This window comes from Pyxicephalus adspersus, chromosome 7 (assembly GCF_032062135.1).
Source record: "Pyxicephalus adspersus chromosome 7, UCB_Pads_2.0, whole genome shotgun sequence".
Lineage (NCBI taxonomy): Eukaryota > Metazoa > Chordata > Amphibia > Anura > Pyxicephalidae > Pyxicephalus > Pyxicephalus adspersus.
Window position 1 is genome coordinate 8,495,312 of NC_092864.1, and position 23,145 is coordinate 8,518,456.

The window sequence follows — 23,145 nt, forward strand, 5'->3', positions numbered from 1 at the left end:
GACTCTCTCCTCTACAATCTATCATGAATGCTGCAGCCAGACTCATCCATCCTTCCCTCCGCTCCTCTTCTGCTGCATCTCTTTGCAGATCTCTACACTGGCTTCCATTTCACCTTAGAATCAAATCCAAGCTCCTGTGCTTTGCCTTGAAATCCCTCCACAGTTATTGTCCCACTTACATTTCTGACCTGGTAAAAAAGTACTCCCCCAGCAGCTCCCTCCGCTCCTCCAATGACTTACTCACTCATAACCTCATCACACACACGGATGCAAGACTTCTCTAGAGCTGCTCCAACTCTCTGGAATTGTCTTCCTCATCCTATTCGGCTTGCTCCTACTTTCTGCTCATTTTAAAAGTCCCTCAAAACCCATTTTTTAAAACTTGCCTTCCCATCTTCTTCTGTCTTTTGAAACCATCACTACTTCCTTCCACTTCATATCTCCCATCCGATTGTGTGTAAATTCCCCCACCGACTAGATTGTAAGCTCTTCGGGGCAGGGTCCTCTCCTCCTGTATCACTGTCTGTAGTAGTCTGTCATTTGAAACCCCTATCTAATGTATAGCGCTGCAAAATATGTTGGCGCTATATAAATCCTGTTAATTATTAATATTAATGCCTATATCTGACACAAATGGGAGTAGAAGCTGAGCTACAAACATTGTAATTATACAAGCTGATGCTATTTAGAATCTGAGATGGAGTTTTTCGGTGCATTGCATACTACTGAGCATTGCATAGTCTGATCTTTGGGTGGATTTTCTGTAATGTCCACTCCTGGGAAGATCAGTAACTGTCTTAAAATCCATCCCAGATTGATGGGAAACAACAATCGCTTTATTAGGAGCATTGCTGATGTCTTTCTTTTTTGGTATTGTGTTAACACACACCTAAATGCTCCAGACCAACAAATTGCCAAGCTGTTAGGAGGCAATCATCTAGGCAAGGAGCCCATACCATTGGCCACCTCAGGACAATGTACCCTGCTTATTCTCTTCATCGGTGTCGCTTGCCGCAGCAGGGACGATCAGACAGTCAGCCTTTGCAACCCCGGCTTCCCTTTGAAAGTCAATGGACGCTCCGCATCCCCTGCTCCGAGACTGTGCAGCTGCAACAGGTTGTGACTAATGAACAGAGTAGTTCCTGATTTGCCATTGGCTGCTGGGGCCTTATAGCCTCTCTGCCTTTGCTTGTTTCCTGACATTTCTTCTGTACTGGACCTGCCTCTGCCTATGACCCTGACTCTGGCTGTGTCTACTCCTTTTGTACCTTACTTGATGAATTGATCACCCCGATTGACCTTGGCTTGTATTCTTGTGCTGTTTATCTGTGGGTTCCTGATCTTCTGCCAGCCCACCCCCAAACTCTATCCTTTGCGCACTGGCTCAAGTCCTGGGGGCAACCGAGTGCTCAGAGACGCTACCAGTCTCCTGAAGCTCACCAGGGGCTTAATAAAGGTGAAGACTGCAGTGTTGGATTGGGGACTGGTGTCTTGTGAGGGCTAGTGCTAACAAGAGCCTTACACAAACCTTCTGCTTTTAGAGTGGTTATGTCATTTGATTGATTGAAGGCTGCCACATCCACAATAGGCTCAGCACTTAATGATTACCCAAAGGAGACACCATCTCCAACATCCCCCTAAAGAAACCACACCAATATTCTGCAATGGACAGGCAAATTCCTAGTCCACAGTTAATACAAACTACTTGGTGGTTTAACCAAGACGGGGACACCAAAATTCACAGTTTCAATAATACCCTGAGGAAGCCTAATTGGTGAAACGCATGGGGATATGAGACCTTTGTAATCTTGGAAATATCCCACTAAACTATTAGTACATGAGACCAGTAAAACCCATGCATCAATGAGGGTTTAAGGTCTATGACAAGGTGTCATGTAATCTTGTTACCTGTGTTTCTGTAAATTAGATGGACAATGCTTAGTATAAAGACCTCTTCAAACCCCATGCACTAATGAGGGTGAGGTTTGCCACAAGTACAAATATGTTCTTTCTGTATGTATGACTCAATTGTAAAATACCTTTGATAAAGTATGTATAAATAAATTGTATTGCGCTCTAAAGACCCCTACTCTTTCCTTGTTTTTCTGCTGATAATTAATTAATCAATGTGTTTGATGAGCAGGACCAGACTGCTAATTACCCTTTGGATAATATTGGAATGGCAGGGGTGTCTTATTTTCCACTTTTTACATAGTGTTTGGTAAATATATAATGCTACATGTAATTTGTCATGTGTTGTTGGTTGTATGTGCCTAATTTTAAGACCTGTTCAGGACTAGATGTTTGTTTAATATTATGTTCTGATAAGTAAAGCCTTAGAATTTACATATAGTGTGCTTTCTTTTTCACATGACTGATATTCCAAATTTGTAAATTTGTAAAATAGAAGAGATTCTGTCAAGTGAGAATATATGAAACATTTGATATCAATTGGATTGTAGGAGGGATTTCTACTGTTGTATAAATAAATTAGGATATATTACCTAGCCTGATAAGTTAAGATATATTCAGGGGAGGAGAGACAGACAGGCTTTTGTGGGCAATGTGATATTTATGTTTATTTGTGTGAACAGTTAATATGAATATGTGGTCCTAAAACTAACAAAGACCAACTATTTTAGCCCAAATTAGTTACATAATAAAAAGTGAATACAGGTGACAATACCATTTTTTGCAAGCATATACTAATTGTTGTTCAAAGTTATCTCAATTACGGTTTTGCTGGTCAGAAAAATGTCTCAAGCTGCCTGACGCGTTTCGCCTTTTGACTTACTTAGGGGCAATTGAGATATGTACTAAACATAAATAATAGAATATATCATTATAACTATTCATCTAAGTATGTACATATTGTTAGCAAACAACAAATATATATATATATATATATATATATTATACCTAATATAATATGTTGCAATTAATTACTGGTACATATAAGATCACAAAGTACAATATTGTGTAAGAGGCAGCTGGGTCACTATATCCCTGGAAGATTTAAATACATTATGAATTATGATTTCTACATAATAACCTGCTAACAATATGTCAATAGTATTTTTATGGATAATTGAAGCAAACACCTTTTCACCCTTTTGTAATTTACTCTGGCTATACCTGTTACATCATTAACTTTAGGCATTTCATTACTGCTGATTACTACTGCATTGGTGGAAATCCACTGGAATCATACCCCAGAACCAGGATTATCAATATTAATTGGATATGCAACCCATAATGTAAGCCTTATTATACACAATCAATTTACTATGGCATATGCCTTATATATTTTTATATATATATCCTTATATCTATATTTTCTTTTTATAGATAATGATTCTGGATATCCTAGGAGCCATGTTGTGCTTATAACATTAGGACAATATTTTTATATAATAGTAAATCTCTATAGGAGTATAGCACCATCTAGTGAATAACTAACATATTACTGTGCTTTAACTTTAGATATCCCATCTTGATATTTTTGATAATACATTAACAAATCTCCAACTCCCATCATAGCTACAATTTTGAGTAACATTAGTGAACATCCATTTTGCATCCTATTAGAAACTATCCAATATTTATTACACATGGATATAAAAATACACTCTTTCTCTTAGACCTATTTCAGCCTACTCACTTTACCTGCAGCCAAACTTTATAGGGAGTCATTTTGGAGAATAATTTTGACTATTATTTTTCACTTCATTTTCCTATAAATTGATATTTTTTTTTTTTATACATTCTAAAAAATATGTCATTTAAATCTTCCGGAGATATACTCCCAGCTGTCCCTTACATAATACTGTAGTTTGTGATATTATATGTATGTAATTGCAATATATTATACTAGACATATATATTTGTTGTTTGCGAACAATATGTACATACTTAGTTGAAAAATTATAATGATCTATTCTATTATTAATGTTTAGTACTTATCTCAACTGTCCCCTGAGTAAGCCAAAAGGTGAAACGCGTCGGGCATCTTGAGACATTTTTCTAACCAGCAAAACAGTAATTGAGATATCTTTGCACAACAGTTAGTATGTTGACAAAATCATTTTATTGTCACCTGTATTCACTTTTTATTATGTAACTCTTGGGTAAAATAGTTGGTCTTTGTTAGTTTTAGGACCACATATTAAGTGTTCACAAAAATACACAACTATCACATTGCCTATAAAAGCCTGTCTGTCTCTTTCCTCCCCTGAATATAATATATGAAACGTCAAAATATGATTCTTTTGTGTGTCTTTAACATAAAGTACAGGGAAATTTTCCACGGTGAGGGCATAGAATGTGATAAAAATCTGACACATGTTCCAAACATTCAATAAACTATCTATCTTTAAAACAAATGGATATGGATACATCTGTTACTCTTTGGTCACTGGAAACAATTATGATAGATCATTTGAAGCAACATTATGTACCAAATGCATGAATGATTTACATGTTCATTATAGCCATGTCAGACGTGGTAACACGTTTCACAAACTAAGCTGCTTCCAGCTGGACTAACAACATAATATGATAGACTATATGTAAAAAGAAAAACACAATAAGTATATCTACAATATGTAATAATAAAAACCAAAATGACATATATAAATAGCATACGCTTTGAATCGCCTATTTTGGACAGCATAGGTCTTGTCATGCAATTCAAGTAAACCCAGGGGATCTGTTCCTATGTCTGTACCACTCACCTCATATTCCTCTGCAGCCATAAGCAGAAGCCCTATTCAGGAATCCTGTCCACTGATCTTTTCCTGGTCTTAGTCATGTTACCCCTGAGAGCTGCCCCTTTACCCCAGAGAACCAGAATATTTTGCAGAAGCACTCCATCTGTTTTCAGAAGTGCCAACACCACCTGAGTTGCCCCTGCACTCCCTCTGGTGGTGGGTTCCCTTACCTGTGGGTCATATTATCCCATCTGCCTCATTATCTCCTCTATAAAAAGAAAGTGACAGAGAACAAGAAGTTACCTGAACAAGGAATTCCATTACGCTCTGTTCCCAGGTCCCAGCTGTTTCTGTCTGTGTTTCCAGTTGCTGATTCTTCTTGTGTACTGACTCTGGCCTTGAACCTTGACTATTCCTGTTTGCCGCCTGCTCCGACCTCTGGCTTGTTTCACCACACTCCTCCCTCACGTTACGGCACCTTACCAGCTTCCTATTTCTCAGCAGTCACCTGCATAACATTGTCCTCTCTAGAGGTTTTGGTGAAAAGGTGTAGCTGCATAGACTCTGTGCCCTGTGCACATCTTTGCCTCTTGGGCTGGTGACACAGAGGGTAAACTATCCAGTCGAGTGGGACTGTGACAAAACCCTCATACTTCAGTCAATCAAAAATGCAGCTCCATACCAAGGGTAAAAGTGTGGGTTTTTAAGCAGTCACACCACCAGTTTTATCCTGTACCACCATAAGTCACCACCTACAAACACATAACAAAAGATTATTGGACTCAAAAAGAAATCCACTTGCTGATATTATCATCCCCTCTCACACACACATTACTTATCCAGGGGAGACTTGTTAAATTTGCCTATTTGTATTCAGAACTGCTACTTCTGCTACAGAAAATCACGCTGTTGCTGCCACAGGCAGTGTTCTGAACTTCACCAAATGCTGCAGATCAAGTAACTTGGGGGTAGTGTTGGTTGAATATCTCACTATTCGATTCGACAGCTATTTGATCGAATAGTGAGAAATTCTCCGGGTGATCAAATGCCGAATTTGAACACTATGGAAGTCAATGGTGCGAGAATTTGGGTTTTTTAAGGGTGCAAGAGCAATCCGATTGCTTTTGCAGCCCTTTACTAGTTGTATCCGTTCTTGGATAAAGTTTCTCTATCCAAGAATACATAGTACAGCGCTGCAACAGCAATCTCTGTTGCCACGCTGTCCTTCTATTATGTATTCTTGGATAGAGTTTCTCTATCCAAGAATACAGGGCACTACAGGTGATGAATGGGGACAAGTCGAATCCCGTGTTTTTCGGGTCTATCCAAATTCGATCAGCCATATTCGGGTCGAATATAAGGACAACCGGAATTCGAACACCAACACTACTCAGGGGTCCCCAAGCCCTGGTTCACCGTCTGACAGGTGGGCTGTGGCTCTAGCTGATGCACACCCCAGTGGGGTCAGGAGAAGGACCCCCTTTTGGGGGTCGCACCGGCCAGAGCCTGGGACCACCTCTCCGGTACGCATCCTAGGCTCAGGGGACCCATCAAAACAAGTTACCCTGTTACAAATTGCTGGAGGCTTCTATCATCTGAACCGCAATTTATCCCCTGTCCCTTGTGTACCCTGAAATTTCAAGTCAGTACGATATACTGTTTAGAAGATATGGAGGTTTGTACTCGGAGAGATGTAAGGCTGCAGATTATGACATGCCGCATTCATATACACACAGCTATAACTTTCTTTCCGATGTCATTGTACATGCCCAGTTGTACACACCCCTTGGAATTTTACATGCCAATTTGTACACGTCCCCTGGGTAGTTTTTTTTCATGGGTAGCTTTATTTGATATAACAATGTCACTCTAAGGGAAGTTTCTTCCCCTTTATAGTGACACACTGCTCCCCGCGCATGCGTGGTCTGGAGTCTGTGCACTTGGTAGTCTACGACCCCCAAAAGGTTGGGGACCACTGAAGTAACTGATCCTGCAGTTTGGACCGCTAACCCGGAATTTCTCCAAGATCACTTCTGACTCAAGGGACTCCTCACTAAGGTAACTAATGGGAGCAGAGTGTCTGGGTGCCAAGCCACATGTTGAAGATTAGTTAGGCACTGCGCATTCCAGAAAATATTAGCAGGATATCCATATCAGGGAAGTAAGGGAAACATATGGCCCTGATTTATTAAATCTCTCCAGGGCTGGAGAGGATACCCTTTCATCAGTGAAGCTGGGTGATCTAGCAAACCTGGAATAGATTTCTTAAAAGCCATTTGCTATTTGTTAGCAAATGTTTTCAATCCCAGACCAGATCCATGTCAGATTTGCTGGATCACCCCGATTCACTGTAACCTCTCCAGCCCTGGAGAGCTTAGTTAAATCAGGCCCATTAACTCTCTTCCCTATATCGGTAGTACTTTCCAATATCACTTTTTAGTACATTCAATCGAATTGTAAAAGCTATTTATTGAATTGGAAATAGGAAAAAACTCTGTCAGGGGAAAACAATTTCAGTGGAGACTTTTGTATATCTTTGTATATCTTTGTATATCGTAATTGCTGTTTCTCTGGGGGCTTCTTTCCTTCACATGAACTGCACAGAAAAGAGATCAGAAGAGTATAAAAATCACTCTGTATTTAATGACTCCCCAGGAAGAGCTACAGAAGGTCACGCTGCTCTAGAGTTTGTGTATTCTCTCCCTGTTTGTATGGGTTGCCTCCAAGTCTTCTAAAGTCTTCCCAGAATCTGAAAGAAAATAATAAGTTAACTGACTCCACAATTTGCTGCGTCCTTATTCATCTATCCATCAGTCATTGGGGAACTTCCATCACAGATAGTTTTAAAAGACAGCAGATATTAAAAAATGTAGTGCTTTTGGATACTTAAAAGCATCAACTACTATAAATATTCGAACTAAACATCTAACCTAACACCAGACAACACAGAATACCTGTATATCCCTAAGCCACAAGGTTTTCTTTACCGTTTTAGTCTAATATGTGTACTACCAGGTACTCTGCATTATCTACTATTGTATGCTTACAATAATAAAAAAACTAATTTGGGGCAAAAAAAAAAATGAAAAGGGCCAAATGAATGTTTAAATATTGTGTTGTGTTTTAAAAACTATTTTTTAAATCTGGAAATGTTAACTATTGCCTTTTTATATTAACATGTAGTACAATGTGCCCTTTCCTTTAACAGCTAATGCAAAATGGTGAGTTTTTTTTTTTAAATGTATCTGTCACTTGCTACAATATTTGCTATAGGTATTTACTACTACTACTACTATTTACTTATTACTTCTGTTTACTACTTAAGGTTAAATCTTTGGAAACTTAAATAATGATAACAGAGTGGTATGGCTGATCCAGAGCCACACAATTATTAGACGATAATTGAACCTGTTGGCAGCCATAAAAAAGCATGATGATATGCAGAATAAAAGTTCAAGAACTACAAATGCAATACTCGTAACAAATAAAAGGACAATAATACAATTGATGCCAACTTAGACAATAGCTATTATCCATGTGACCATTGCCTCTGTGGCCAATGCTCTTCTCACCGAAGAGACTCTGGTTTCAGTAGTCTCTGCCCTGAGTTCCTTTGGGTTCCTCTTTTAGTATCATCAAAAAATGGTGGCCATGCCGAAATCCTTTTTGATTGTTTGAACATTGATTTATTCATGCACTGTTAATACTAAGAGGCAAGAATCCCAATCTCCCCCTACAAGATACTGATCTTATCATATTCTGTATAATAGTCCTGTTTTATGCACATATCAGACTGACAATCATTAAGGAGACCCTCAGATAAACTGGTTATTTGAGGAATTCATGTGTGTAGGTTTTTGGCAAAAAGTCTTGTTCACCTTGATACCATCTGCATAATAGCCCACTGAAATTAACAAACTCTAGTTTTACCGTATACTCAAAAAAGTGCATATGTGTGTGTGTATATTCAGATATAGATACATGTAACTGTATATAACCCTATATAAAACTACGACCTATAGCTCCAATAATGAAAACACTCATATTTGGCCATGACAGCAAAAATGTATCTCTCCTTATATTTGAATATTAAGCCAGGTACATATTTTAAATAAAAACAAGTAACCTGCTGTAACTCAAGTATAAACCTAGAAAACAAAGTATGGTTGTCCCTGCTTTCAATACAGTAATCAACAGAAATGCTAGAGAAGAAATATCAGTAAATATATCTATGGTGTGTTATTTTCGAAACATTAAAATTTACCCTTACCACCTCTAGCATTGCTATACTTCACAATTGATTCAGTATGTAACAATTATAGAGTCCATAGACTTCATTTAGGTGGGTTGAGATCTACAGGATTATTTGTTCCAAAGTTTACCATTTGTTTTATTTTGTAATTCTTCCCTTATAATGCATTTTCATTCTTAAATATCTCATGGAGAGTAATAAATCTATGCTAGAATTCCACATTTTACCATTTTTTGTGAATGCCGGCAATAATCTGTTTATATTCAGCACTGTGTTCTTTTTCCTAATCTATTTGATTGGATTTCTGGCAAATCTCATTATCATTACAGTGATATGTTTAGATCTTCATTTGCACACCCCGATGTATCTATTTCTCTGTAATTTGTCCATTATTGATATATGTTATACAACTATTATTATTCCAAAACTCCTCTTCATCTTATTCTCCGGGAATAACACCATATTCTTCGTAGAATGCTTCACCCAGATCTATTTTTTCTTTCTAGCAGACATTACTGAGATCACGGTTATATTTATAATGGCTTTCGATCGGTATGTTGCGATTTGTCACCCTTTAGATTATCACAGTATACTAAACAAGAAAATCTGCATATTATTAATAATGGTGGCCTGGATCTGTGGTTGTTTAAATTCATCTTTTTTTACCATTTCCATATTAAAATTGGTGTTCTGCTCAACTTTTACCATTCACCAGTTCTTCTGTGATGCTAAAGCTCTCATCAACATTTCCTGTGCTGGGACTGAAATGTTTTACATTGTTCTGTATGTACAGTTTTTTTTATTTGGGGTCTTTCCAGTTATTTGCAATTTGATTTCATATCTAAAGATTATCAAGGTTATACTAGGGATAAAATCTAAGGATGGCAAAAGAAAAGCCTTCTCCACCTGCTCATCCCACCTGATAGTCATGATTATCTATTATGGTTCCAGTTCAGTTGTGTATTTGATGCCACCATCAGATCACTATGACCTGCTACAACAGATCTTAACAGTGTTCTACACCACAGTGGTCCCCATGTTGAACCCTCTCATATACAGTCTACGAAACAAAGATGTAAAGAATTCTTTGTGTAAATTAACAACACATTAACAAAATGTAGCATATTCAGTTAGTAGACTAAATTATCACCTTGAAATGGATATATCACTTAGTTTAGTGAATTTGGTCTTCAATCACTTTTCAAAGGATTCCCATTACATCTAAGGAAAAACACAATTTTGCTTGCTTGTAGTTATCCGCATTCAGTTCCAAACAGCTTTTTCAATTCTAATTTTCTAATGTCTAAATATGAAATGACTAAAGAATCTACATGGATGAGTAGTGAAACATCTTCAGCAATACAGACCAAGTCCACTATAATGTGACTGAGTCATAAAAACTACACTTTGATAAATAAAACCCTTCACACGTAGCTTCTCACAGATTTTTATTTTGCCCCTACTAAGGAGATCCATCATCACAATCTGTCAGAGTGGCCATTGCCACCAAGGAAAAATAGTTGAAAATCTAAAATGTTTATCTGTGACCAAAATAGAATTGATGGGGTTACCTTTTGGCATGCGTACCTGTTCTGGTAACATCTATGAGAGGTGGGAGTTTTGCTTCTTTCATGTTTCCATAACATAAAGTCCATAGGCCACAGATAGTAATAAAGAAACTCACATTCCAATTTCTTCACAATCTATGTTAAAGAACGTAAATTATCTTTAACAATATATGAGAGCTGTGGTTCATATACTAAGCTTCTTGCACAACTCTACCCAGGGATCCGTTGACCCCATCTGCACACCATCCTAGCCCTCCCTTTTATGTCCCATCTTTGTTAAGCTTATTATTTTACTGATTTACTGTATGCTCAAAACATGTCATTTTTCTGATGTTCTGATTGTCTCCCTATGTGTTATGTTTTCATTTATTGTGCAAAAAGTGAATAAAAACCATTGAAAGCTAAAAAAGAACTGAAGTTGACTTTATTCATGCTCTTCATGGGACTCCAACCAAAGATCAATCAGTAAGCAAGAAATAAGGAAAAATGGTCATCTCTTGAGTGTTCTAGAGTAGGGATGAGCGGGAATGCCTTGGCAGTCTCGCGAAAATTTCCTCAAACTTCCAATGGTTCCGGGAAATTTGGGCAAACTGATTTTGCGAAACTATCAGAAGATCAAGGAAATTAAACAGGATTCCCAGAGCTGCATTTAGCCCTGGCAATCCTCCTGTTTGCGATCCCCGGGGGCACACTCTTCTCAATGATTACAGCCACGGCTTAGCACTAGAGGTTAAATGGGAAGAAGTCTACCTATTCAAAACCTCTAGTGCTCTCTGATTGGCTGAGGAAAGCTTTCCTCAGCCAATTAGAGAGAACTACAGGTCTCCTGATTGGCTGGAAGTCTCCCCATTCAACACCTCTAGTAAACTCTGACTGGCAAATTTTTCACATTTTTCCCGCAGTGGATCACATCGCAGTGGATAAAAGAAAAATGTAACAAATGTATCACAATATTACTGTGCTGGAAAGTGTGTTACAGAGTAAGAGATACCTATAATACAATGTCAGCAGGTTCTCTTGTGCTCAGCGAGCAGAAAACAGTTTCTTGGTAATTTGAATACCGTACACAACAGTTCTACCAATTTTTTTAAGGCACTAGAGGTAAATGGGGAAAAGTCCCTCCATTCAAAACCTCTAGTGCTCTCTGATTGGCAAAGGAAGGCTCCTCTTCTCAAAGTGAGGCTTCAGTTTTTGAATGAATGCAGCCGTGGGAATATCAGAGGATTTTTCCCATGCTGCATTCATTCATCAGCAGCCAGCCATGAGCCTCACACTGTGTTCCTAGATAGAGGAAAATACAACATAACCCAGCTGCTCCACTCCCCTGATTGCTGTTGCTGCCCAGTAGTATGTGTTCCTGGATAGATTTTCTATACCTAGGAACACAGGCAAATTGGAATGGTCCAATTGGCCGCGGGACCGAATTTAATAAATTCACTTGCTCATCCCTAGTCTAGAGCTTGGAGATGGGAAAAATGTTTAAAAAAGTGAGTAGGTATAAATTAAACCTAAAGGATACAATAAATAATTTTGTATTAGTATATGTAATGGTCATATATACCCAGTTTCTGTGTGCCAAGAGTTCGGAATACCCTGTTTAAATTTGGGGAACTGCATTGCACACCTTTAATTTTAGCAAATTGAGTACAGATGAACAAGTGCAGAATAATGATAGATTTAAATATTCTACATGGTATCTAATGCACAAAACATTTGCATAGGATTGAGCTTTTCATTGTTTTTCCTATGGGTTTATATTTCCTTACTAGAATTTTAGTCCTATTATGTGTAAAGGTTTTATTTTATTTCTGTTCTTTGTATGCTGGGTTATGTTGCATTTTCCTTGGTTTTATGTTGCTGTATATGTTGTGTTTCCTTATTTTTTTGCATATATTGTCTTTTTTTGAAAATCCCCAATAAAAAGATTACAAAAATACAAATTTGTCAAATCGGAACATAGAGATGAACCCCACAAAACTCTATATGAAACAAATCTTGTACAATGCCGGTGTCGCTCCTTGGACTGATAACCCTAGGCGGTGTCTCATCGCAGTAGAGCGCGCTCGGCCTATTCCCTCTGGTAGCAGCAGCATAAGAGATCTAGAATTTAGTGTTCTGCAGTTGCAGCATCCTTGTCTCCTACTACTCCTACTACTACATTGTAACTCATTTGGTGGACTGATCTCCTGTGTTTGATTTTGGCTTATCTTCTGGATTACCTGCTAATTCTTGTACTGTTTATCTGTGGGCTCCTGGTCAGCTGTCGGCCCATCCACAGACACCTTCCCTTGGGCAATAAGTCCTGTGATCCACCAAGTTCTGGGAGACCTAACCAGTCTCCCGAGGCTGAGCGGGGGCTGCTATAGGTGAAGACTGTGGTGTTAGATTGGGGGACTGGTGTTTGGTGAATTCTGGTGCCATTTTTAGGCCTTAGATGATAGCTTCTATCAAAAACAGACCAGAGGAGCCAGTCACTGCCTTAAGGGACATGTAGAAATATGATACAAAATTAAACTTACCATACAGCAGGGAGAGGGATTTTCAAAGTAACTTTGATAGGTTAATTGAAAAAACAAATCCTGCAATTCCGTTACTTCTTTTGACGTATTCCATGAAAAAAACACTTTGATGCCTTTTCCAGTAGTGGGAATTCCACCATTTCTTACATTTGTTTAATGAGCAGAAGCTTCTTTAGTGCTATTTTTCAGATTGGAACTCAGATTGGCAAATTCTGATCCAAGTTTAGGAAAGGAGATGTCTAGGTCACAAATCATTTTAACCAGATTTCCCCAAGCTGTTTTTCAGTGGCCAGTTGGCTTTACCTCTGGCATTATTTGCCATCATATAATGACGTTTCTGGGAGATTATTTAGTGTCACACTGTGGTATGTTCCTTGGTTCACTATTGTGCTTTTCAGCTCAGGTCTGTCTAACCTTCATCATTGGTACCTGACATGATCTTCCCTTTGCCTGTTCCTCGGAATTTATTTCTACATCACAGTGTTTGGTTTTCTATGTGTACAAGTTATTGGTTTTCTATGTGTTTATTTAGGTGCTTGAAGTGTGCGGAACGTGTTTTGGATTTGGCACCATACTTTAAACCTGTACTTTGTTCATATGATAGAAATGTTTTAAGCTGCTTACTGAGTCAAATGGCCTTATTTTTTAAAGCGCTCCAAGGCTAGAGAGGATACAATTTCATCAGTGAACCTGGGTGATCTTGCAAACCTAAAATAAAGTTTTCTAATTCTTAGCAAATGTTTTGAATACTGGACCAGATCCTTTCCAGGATTGCTGGATCATCCTCTCTAGTCTTGGAGAGCTTTATTGAATCAGGCACACAGTTGTAGCACAAATACTATGTTTTTAAACTTGTAGAACCATTTTTTCAGCAGTAGGTAAATGTTTTTTTTTGTTGTTTGGCTGGGAATTGTCTCTTGGCATCCCCTGCTCTGAGACTGTGCAGCTGAAGGGTATTTAGAGTTGTTCTGCAAGTAATGAGCAAGCAATACCTGATCGCACTCCTGAGCTTCTATTGGCTGCTAGGGCTTTGTAGCCTGTTCCCAGTGATTTCCCGAGGCTGAGCGGCGGCTTACTATAGGTGAAGACTGAGTTGGATTGGGCGACTGGAATCTGGCAAGTGTTGGTGCCGGACCAGGGCCTTACAAATAAATTGTAACATGGTGTAATACGTCATGGTGTTGTTCCTCTAAGATGTAAAACCTTAGAATTGTTGGATAGTGTACTTTCTTTTCGACATGGCTGCAACTCCAATTTTGTTATATAAAATATAAAAAGGTTCTACCAAGCGAGTATGTGTTAAACATGTCAAATTATTACATGCACCTACAAAACATCATTTCATGCATCCACAAAATGTCTCTGGGGGCTCCAAGGGGGTTCCTCCGGTCCAAAAATTAGCCAGTTACACGGCTCCGTCACAAGGGATATAGGCCTTTAAAAAGATAGAGGCAGAGGGCCCCAAGGGGGAGAAGCTCTGTACAAAAGTTAGCCAGTCACACAGCCCTATTACAAGTTATATGGACCTCAAAGTAGATAGAGGCAGTGGACCCTGAGGGAGGTCCTCCATACAAAAATTAGCCAGTTACACAGCTTTGTTACAAGAAGTGATATAGGCCTCACAATAGATGGAGGCAGAGGGCCCCAAGGGGGAAAAGCTCCATACAAAATTAGCCAGTCACACAGCTCCATTACAAGTTTTATAGGCCTCAAAGTAGATAGAGGCATAGGGCCTCGAGGGACGTCCTTCGTACAAAAATTAGCCGGTTACACAGCTCCATTGCAAGTTATATGCCTGAGAGTAGAGGTAGAGGGCCACAAGGGGGAGGAGGAGAAGGAGATGCAGAAGGCTGTGAAAGTGCTCAACACGTCAAGTTGTCAGCGTGCAGCAGTAGCTGATTCTTCAGTGCGCTCTGCAGAGGGGGTGTTGAAGTCATTGCCAATCCAAGCCTTATAATTTTTAAAAAAGTGAGTTGGTTGACATATTTTGCGGAGAGGCGAATGCACTCACTACGTCTCCATATGCACTGAACACTCTTTTAGATAAAACACCTGCGACTGGGCAGGCAAGGATCTGAATGGCAGCTCTGGCCACTGCTCAAGCTTGGATGCCCAGTAACGCAGTGGGTCCTGGCTTTACAGTTTGCGGATGCCCCAAGAAGAGCTCAGGTATTCCTGTACCATGACTGAGTAGCGTTGCTGACTGTCATTGCCAACTGCTGCTTTCCTCCGCTCAATAAAAGCCTGCATCGCTTGGCTTAGACCTCCTCTACTATGTCGCTTAAGGTAATTGTTTGGCTGCCATGGCTGGTGTAACTGCCATACGGATCCCTCCTGCTTGTGCTGGCATACAGAAAGGCTGAGCACAAACCCCTTAAAAGCAATTCTTGGTAGTGCTGCATTTTACGTCCCTGTACGTCCCTGTCCCTGTACTGTATTGGGGCAAGATGAGTTGTTCTATCTCAGGCTTGTTACGTGGATCAAGTAATGTAGCAATCCAGTAGTCATCAGTCTTTGTTTTTATCTGCTGTATGCGCGGATCTTTGGCTTTGCACTCCAGCATGAAGGCTGTCATGTGGCTCAAAGTTCCCACAGCTGAGGGATATCTGGACACAAACTCTTGTGGGTCGAAAAGCAGCACAGGGTCGTCCTCCTTCTCTGCTTGGTCTTGCCATCCACTGAACATGCCACCTTGTGTTTGGGTGGATGGATGCCATGTACCCTCTAGATCCTCCTTCGTCCCTTCTCCCATGCCAGCAATCTCCTCCTCATCCTCATCCTCTTCCACCTCCACCGTAGGCACGCATATCCGAGATGAAGTTGTAAACGTGCACAAAGTCCTCAAAGCAGTGCACAAGTCCTCAATTTGCAGCCACTGTGCAGGGCTAAAGTGAGGTAATGTAGGTAAGCGTCTTAAACGAGCAGACTCTGCTATGTAATTTACTGCCACTTTCTGTTGTTCAGCGAGCCGCGGCAGCATATAAAATGTGGTATTCCAACGAGTGGCCACATCACAAATTAACCAGTGCACCGGCAGATTGAGGTTTTGCTGTAAATCAACCAATCTGGCACTGGCTGTGTACGACAGGCGGAAATGTGCTGACAACTTTTTGTCCTAAAGCAATAGGTGCTGGAGGCCTGGGTACTTTGCAAGAAAGCGTTGTACTATGAGGTTCATGACATGGGCAAGGCAAGGTACGTGTGTGAGTTTCCCAAGAACGCAGGGCTGCCAGCAGATTGGCCCCGTTGTCACACACGCCAGGCTGTAGTCTGTGAGGAGTTAACCACATGTTCTCCTGCTTCCACATGGCACTTAGAATGGTTGCGCCCGTGTGGCTGAGGGAGCCGAGGCATTGCAACCTCAGGATAGCGTGGGAACGTCTGACTTGTGCACCAAAATAGCAAGCTGCAGGTTGTTGCTGACGGTGAACAGATGATGGTGGATGGGAGGTGCTGGGTCTCCACGGCAAAGTATCCCTGGAGGAAGAGGTTGAGGCAGACCAGTCAAAGGAGAAGGTGGAAGTGGAGGTTGAGAAGGAGATTGCATGGCCATGTGATCTGGGAGGAGCTAGGTATGCAGGCTTTCCTGCAGCTGCATCTTCCCCTGCTGCCACAAAAGTTACCCAGTGAGCTGTGTATGAAATATATCTTCCCAGTCTGTGCTTGCTCGACCAACTGTCGGTAGTCAGGTGCATTTTGCCAGAGTGCTGCAGGGCCATGGACACATTGCTCTGCATGTGTTCCTGCAAAGCAGGAACACATTTTTGTGCAAAATACTGCCGCTAGGGCATTATGTACTGTGGAGTCAAGCAGAGGAATGCGTAACGGAATGCATGGGAGTCCACCAGCCGGAAAGGGAGGAGCTCACAGCTGTGCAATTGCTGCATTTATTAGCTTTGTTTTGGGGTCATTTGGACCATATTTCCTCTTGAGCTCCAGCATCTTGGGGATGGAAGGTTGGATGCTTCTAATGCTAACCACAGAAAGATTGGACAATCTGGTAGAAGGTATGGGGGATGGCAATGATGCCTGGTCTTGACTGCTAGAAATGTGACAAACACCAGCTGATCTGCGTTGGAGCTCCTCCTCACCGCTGGTGGAGCCTGAAAACTGTAATGCTCAGCTACATCCTCCACTTAAATTGCTGGCAGCAGCACAGGGACCTTTGGTGGCCGAAGGATGAAAGACAGCAGAGGAAGATCCAGCAGCTTGAGCTTGCTTCTGGGGCCGAGGTGGACGTACAGAGCTCTGTGCTTTGCCCGGGTGTTCCCACCAGGTTACCAGGTGGTGGCTTTTTAAATGTGTTCTCATTCAACTTGTTCAAAGTTTGTTGGGTTTTTGCCTGGTTGCTGAGCACACAGTTTGCAGATGACCATAGTGTTGTCATCACTATGGACACTAAAAAATGCCTACATGGGCGAACATCGAATTGGGCCAAAAGGTGATGTGGAGCTGGTTCTAATGGTGGCGATCCGCGATTATTGAGGCACGCCTGTGGAGACAGCTGCCGACGATAGACAACTATGAATTGCCTGACTGGTACGTGAAGACTGCAGAGTGTGGGCAGCTTTTACCCTCTTCCTCCCTCTCCCCGTTTGAGGGAGCTCTGCAACCTCCTCCTCTTCTTCATCCTCCTCCTCTTCCTGCCTATGATGATCTTCTTGTTCACTCCATGTCAGATTAAGGACATCATCATCATTAGAAGAGACAGTTTCCCTATATGTGCCGACAGGAAGACGCGGCCTTTTGAAGCCAGTTTAAAGTGGCTCGTGTGGCTCAGAGAGTTGGGGTGAAAAGTAGAGGGAAAGCCTGCGAACTGACTCACTTCGTCAGATGACTCAAACAACTGTGCGTTTTCAAGGAATGCGTCCAGCTCTGCCTCTCTAACCCCTCAGTGGAACTTCTCTATGTACTCATATTCATTCTGCTCTACACAAGACTTTCCAGATGAGGAGGGAGAAGTAGGAGGAAGAGGTGTATCAGGAGCTATAGTTTGGGACCTCTGTGAGGCCTGTGTCGGGGAATGGGAGGAAAAGGGGGTTCAATCACTTGACCCAGGCTGGGTCATGTACTCTACTACCTGTTGTTCAACGCGCGGTAATAATGGGCGTACACCACCAACAGCAGAGCTAAAATGTCCTAAGGTCCGGCTGGCTTCATGCTCTCGGTTCTGCAGTTAAAAACCAACCCATAGTGCTTTCCTTGCCATTCCTGGCAAAGCTGCCCCTTCCTCCTTGGCTAGACATAGTTAAAATGTTAATTTGCTTTACAAAGTATAAATTATTACAGTAAGCGGGGAGGGATTTACACAAAAGAATGCAAGTGTGCTGTGTGTTGTATGCGGCACTTTGCTTTTGCGGTGACGTTTGTAATATGCAGCACAGTATAAAAATGTGACTGCCTGTATGTAACACACTGACTGACTATCTATCTATCTATATGGCTAACAGTTAAACACTCTACCTATCTGAGTAGAGTAGATTACAGGACTGAAGCAATACAGTACAATCCAATTATCTATCTGCCTAATAGTGACACAAATCTAACTACAGCAATTTTATTTTACTTTGACACTGCCAGCAACACAGAGAGGTTGTGTCTGCTAGCAGATCTGTCAGGAGTGGTAAATGCAGGCAAGCCCTGGCCTTACATAGGCCAATGGCTGCCTGTGTGGCATGTGGTGACACACAGCCAATCGGCTGCCTGCCATCACAAAGATAGAAGAGAGGATCCCTGCTCTTATTGGAGGGCCATGGGCATTATGGGGGAGGTCTCTAATCACTGTGGGAGGGCCGGATTCAAGCCTGCGAACCACGTGTTTTTCAGGTCGGGTCTACCCGAATTCGAACAGCCATATTCGGGTTGAATATAAGACGTCCCGAATTCGAACACCAACACTAAATACCATGTAAAGCAATTTGTATAAAGAAAATTATAATGATGTCAACATTTTTATGTTTAGTTATTTTAATGTTTATTAATTCCTCCTTTAAATTCTTCAGCAAAGAAATCCACAAATCAACTGCATAAAAAAATTATATACTTCACAGAGACCAACATACAGGGAATAACAAAAGTACAAATGCAATGCACATAGCAAATGTTAGGGTTTTGATTTATTAAAGCTTTCCAAGGCTGGAGAGAATACACTTTCACCGGTAAAGCTGGGCGAAGAGACCATCAGAGGAGCTGGTAACAGGAGAAGTTGGTGTATCTACACATTTGGCAGTAAGGCTTTTTACCTTGGCACCACCTGTATAATAGCCCTCTAAAATTATTAAACTCTACTTTAACCATATACTCAGCAAGGCATGTTGTATGATAGTGTATAGATACAGATATAGATAGATCCCCATACATATGTACATCTCTACATATGTACAACCCACAACTTTAATCCTAATAACAAAAACATACATATTATTTGGCCCTAACCGAAAAATCCTACAACTGTATTTACTTGAATATACACCTTTCTGAATGAAAACCCAGGTACTTATTTTACTGGGATACAGATTACTTGTTTTGACTCAAGTATAAACCTAGGGCACAATTAGCCTGTCCCTTCTGCAAATGAAAATAAAAGCATTCTCACAATGATTTATTAAAGCTCACCAAGACTGGAGAAGATCGACTACCATGGGAAAACCTGGGTGTATTTCTATTAAAGAATAATAATAATAATAATCCATGGAAAGCAATACATCTATACATGTATTCCACATTTTACCATTCTTTGTGAATGCTGGCAATAAACTGTTTATATTGAACTCTGTCCTCTTTTTATTAATCTATTTGATTGGGATTCTGGTAAACTTCATTATCATTACAGTGATATGTGTGGATCTCCATTTGCACACCCCAATGTATCTATTTCTCTGTAACTTGTCCATTACTGATCTATGTTTTACAACTATTACTGTTCCAAAACTCCTCTACATCCTATTCTCTGGGAATAACACCATATCCTTTACACAATGCTTTATCCAGATGTATTTTTTTTTTCTAGCAGACATTACTGAGGTCATGGTTATATTTACAATGGCATTTGATCGATATGTTGCAATTTGTTACCCTTTAGATTATCACCGTATACTTAACAAGAACATTTGCATGTTAATAATAATGATTACCTGGATCTGTGGTTCTTTAGGTTCATCTTTATTTATCTGTTCCATTTTGAAATTGGTCTTCTGTTCAACATTTACGATTCACCATTTTTTCTGTGATGCCAAAGCTCTGCTCAACATTTCTTGTAGTGGAACTAAAATGTTTTATATTGTAATGTATGTAGATTTTTTATTATTTGGGTTTCTTCCAGTTGTTTGCAACTTCATGTCATATTTAAAGATTATTAAGGTGATATTACGTATTAAATCCAAGGATGGCAGAAGAAAAACCTTCTCCACCTGCTCATCCCACCTAATAGTCATGGCCATCTACTATGGATCAGGTGTATCGGTGTATATGATGCCACCATCAGACCAATATGACATACTGGAACAGATCCTAACCGTGTTCTACACCACAGTGGTCCCCATGTTGAACCCTCTCATATACAGTCTACGAAACAAACAACTAAATAACTCTTTGCAGAAATTTTTGTCATAATACTTACAAGACAATGGAGTTAATTTACTAATTAAATATAGACAGTTAAGTTGGTGAAATTAAATTTTCCTTAACAATGGATATATCTTGCATAAATGATTCCCATTTGCATGCTTTTAGTTCCAAAGGTTTTTTTTTTCATTTTGATTTTCTAAAATATAAAATTACTAATTAGGCCAGGAATCGATTGATCCCACTTCCACCCCATCCTAGCCCTCCTTTTTAATGTCTCACCTTCATTAGGTCTATTATGTTACTGATTTACTGTATGCTTAAAACATATATGATTCTCTGATTGTATTCTCATGTGTTTTCTTTTATTATTCAAAAATAAAAACAACACTAAAAAACAAAAAAAAGAACTGTAGTTGACTTTAATCGTTCTCTTCATGGGACTCTAACTGCAAAAATTATCATCTCCTATTGGAATTTCTATTGAGTAGTCTATAGCTATGAGATGGAAAAAAGTATTTAAAGAAGTAAATAGGTATAGATGAAACCTAATGAATACAATTAATAAGTGTTGGTTTTTACTGGTGATGGGCATATCCCAGTTTCAATGTGCCGAGGGTTCAGAGGATCCTATTTAAATTTGCTGAACTGCATTTAAATAGATAGATTTAGATACTTCACATGGTATATGACACACAAAACAGTAGGTTATGATTAAGAAAGTTATGAGCTTTTCATTGTTTTTTTTTTCTATGGGTCTATATTTGTTTACTGTATTTTGAATCCCTTTATGTGTTAAGGTTCTTTTTATTTATTTATTTTATTTCTGTTTTTTGTATGTTAGGTATGTTGTATTTTCCTTGGTATGTGTTGTATTTATGTTGTCTTTCTTTCCTTTTTTGTGTAATGTTAATGTGTAATGTTTTACTTTTGAAAATTCCAAATAAAAGATTACAAAAATACAAATTTTGCAAACCAAAACTTAGAGATGAATCCTGTAAAAGTCTATATGAAACAAATCGTGTACAATGCTGCCCATGTTTAGGGCTTAGATGCCAGCTACTATCAAAAACAGACATGAGGAGCCAGTCACTGCCATAGAGGACATGTAAAAATGTTAGAAAAAATGTAAACTTATAATAGAGCGGGTAGAGGGTATTTTAATGTAACTTTTAGGGTTTCAGTGAAAACACAAATCCATTAGTTTGTTTTCTACCATTGATGTATGCCATGAAAAACCACTTTGCCACATTTTCCATTGGTGGCAGGGATTTCACCATTGCTCAGGACAGTATCTTCCTCAGTACTTTTCAGATAAAAACATAAATTGGTAAAATTGTAATCCAAGCACAGGAATCCACGAGCATGGGTATGCACTAGAGATTTTTTGTATGTATGTTAGCTTGCAGTTGATTTTTGTTTCACTTGCACACAGTCATTCACTTGTCACAGTGTTTGGTTATTAGTTTTCTATGTGTTAATTTTTTGTATGTTTGAAATATAAGTCTTATTTGTACTTTAGTTGGGGCATTAATCTCTAGTGCCAGGGGATCACACACAGGAGGATTCCCAGGACTGTATGAATGAATGCAACCCTGGGAATCCTCCTGTCAGTTTGCGATCCCTGGCACTAGAGGTTAAATAAGGACATTCAAAACCTCTAGTGCTCTCTCATTGGCTGATGAAAGAAAAATATTGATGACGCTTGAACGTCATCAGGACTTTCCTTTTCTCAGCCAATCAGGGAGCACTGGAGGTTTTGAATAGGGAGACTTGTCCTCATTTAACCTCTAGTGCCGGGGACTGTACACTAAGCTGATCAATGAATGCTCTAGAGTTTGTGTATTCTCTCCCTGTTTGTATAGGTTGCCTCTATTTGTTTTGATATCCTCACAGAATTCTAGAGAATGGTAAGTCCACTGGCTTTACAATGTGATGAATTGACAATTTGCCATCTACTCACACTAACCCACACTTACTTATCCAATGCAAGTTTTCAAAAAAGCTTAAAAACGCTTGAAAAAGCCTCCATTGAGTTCAATGGAAGCGTTTTCCCGCGTTTATCCAGCGTTTTAATTTTTTAAATGTTGCAAGCAACATTTAAGATAGCGCTCAAAAACGTGCCTGAAGGAAACATCCTGGTGTAGATTAGCCCATGGGAATGCAGTCCGTGTAGACTAAAGCTGCATACACACGTCCAATAATTATCATTAGAAACGACCGATGAACAACCGATTGGCCAAAAAAAAAGGGACCAAGGACACTGACGAACGAGGATTGTCGTTGGAAATGAATGACCGCCACGGTGGATCTGATTGGCCAACAATCTTTCACTATCTATCATGTGTACGGTCGTTCAGTGATTGTGCATGTTTCTGCGGTACACTTTCTCCTTTACATGTCCCTCCCTGCATCGTTCAAACGCTTGTATCTAGCGTGTGGACACTGTTGGTGGATTATATATGAACGATCATATTGTTACAGCATGTACAGAATTGTGCACAATATGATTGTTCAAGTATAATCGTGTATAA

At 39.8% G+C, this 23,145-nt stretch overlaps 2 protein-coding genes across 2 annotated transcripts; both read left to right on the plus strand.

Annotated features, from left to right (window-relative positions):
* The first annotated feature begins 9,148 nt into the window (after positions 1 to 9,148).
* Positions 9,149 to 10,072, plus strand: LOC140334731 (olfactory receptor 8D1-like). The gene has a single exon (XM_072416970.1). It carries the CDS (start codon positions 9,149 to 9,151, stop codon positions 10,070 to 10,072), a length of 924 nt encoding a protein of 307 aa, XP_072273071.1.
* A 9,666-nt stretch (positions 10,073 to 19,738) lies between these two features.
* LOC140334732 (olfactory receptor 1G1-like) lies at positions 19,739 to 20,659 on the plus strand. The gene has a single exon (XM_072416971.1). The coding sequence runs from the start codon at positions 19,739 to 19,741 to the stop codon at positions 20,657 to 20,659; it is 921 nt and encodes a 306-aa protein (XP_072273072.1).
* Positions 20,660 to 23,145: the final 2,486 nt, after the last annotated feature.

Bases quoted from the DNA above. Each gene is read 5' to 3' on its own strand.
- LOC140334732 (XM_072416971.1), top strand. From the start codon at position 19,739: ATGGAAAGCAATACATCTATACATGTATTCCACATTTTACCATTCTTT.
- LOC140334731 (XM_072416970.1), top strand. From the start codon at position 9,149: ATGGAGAGTAATAAATCTATGCTAGAATTCCACATTTTACCATTTTTT.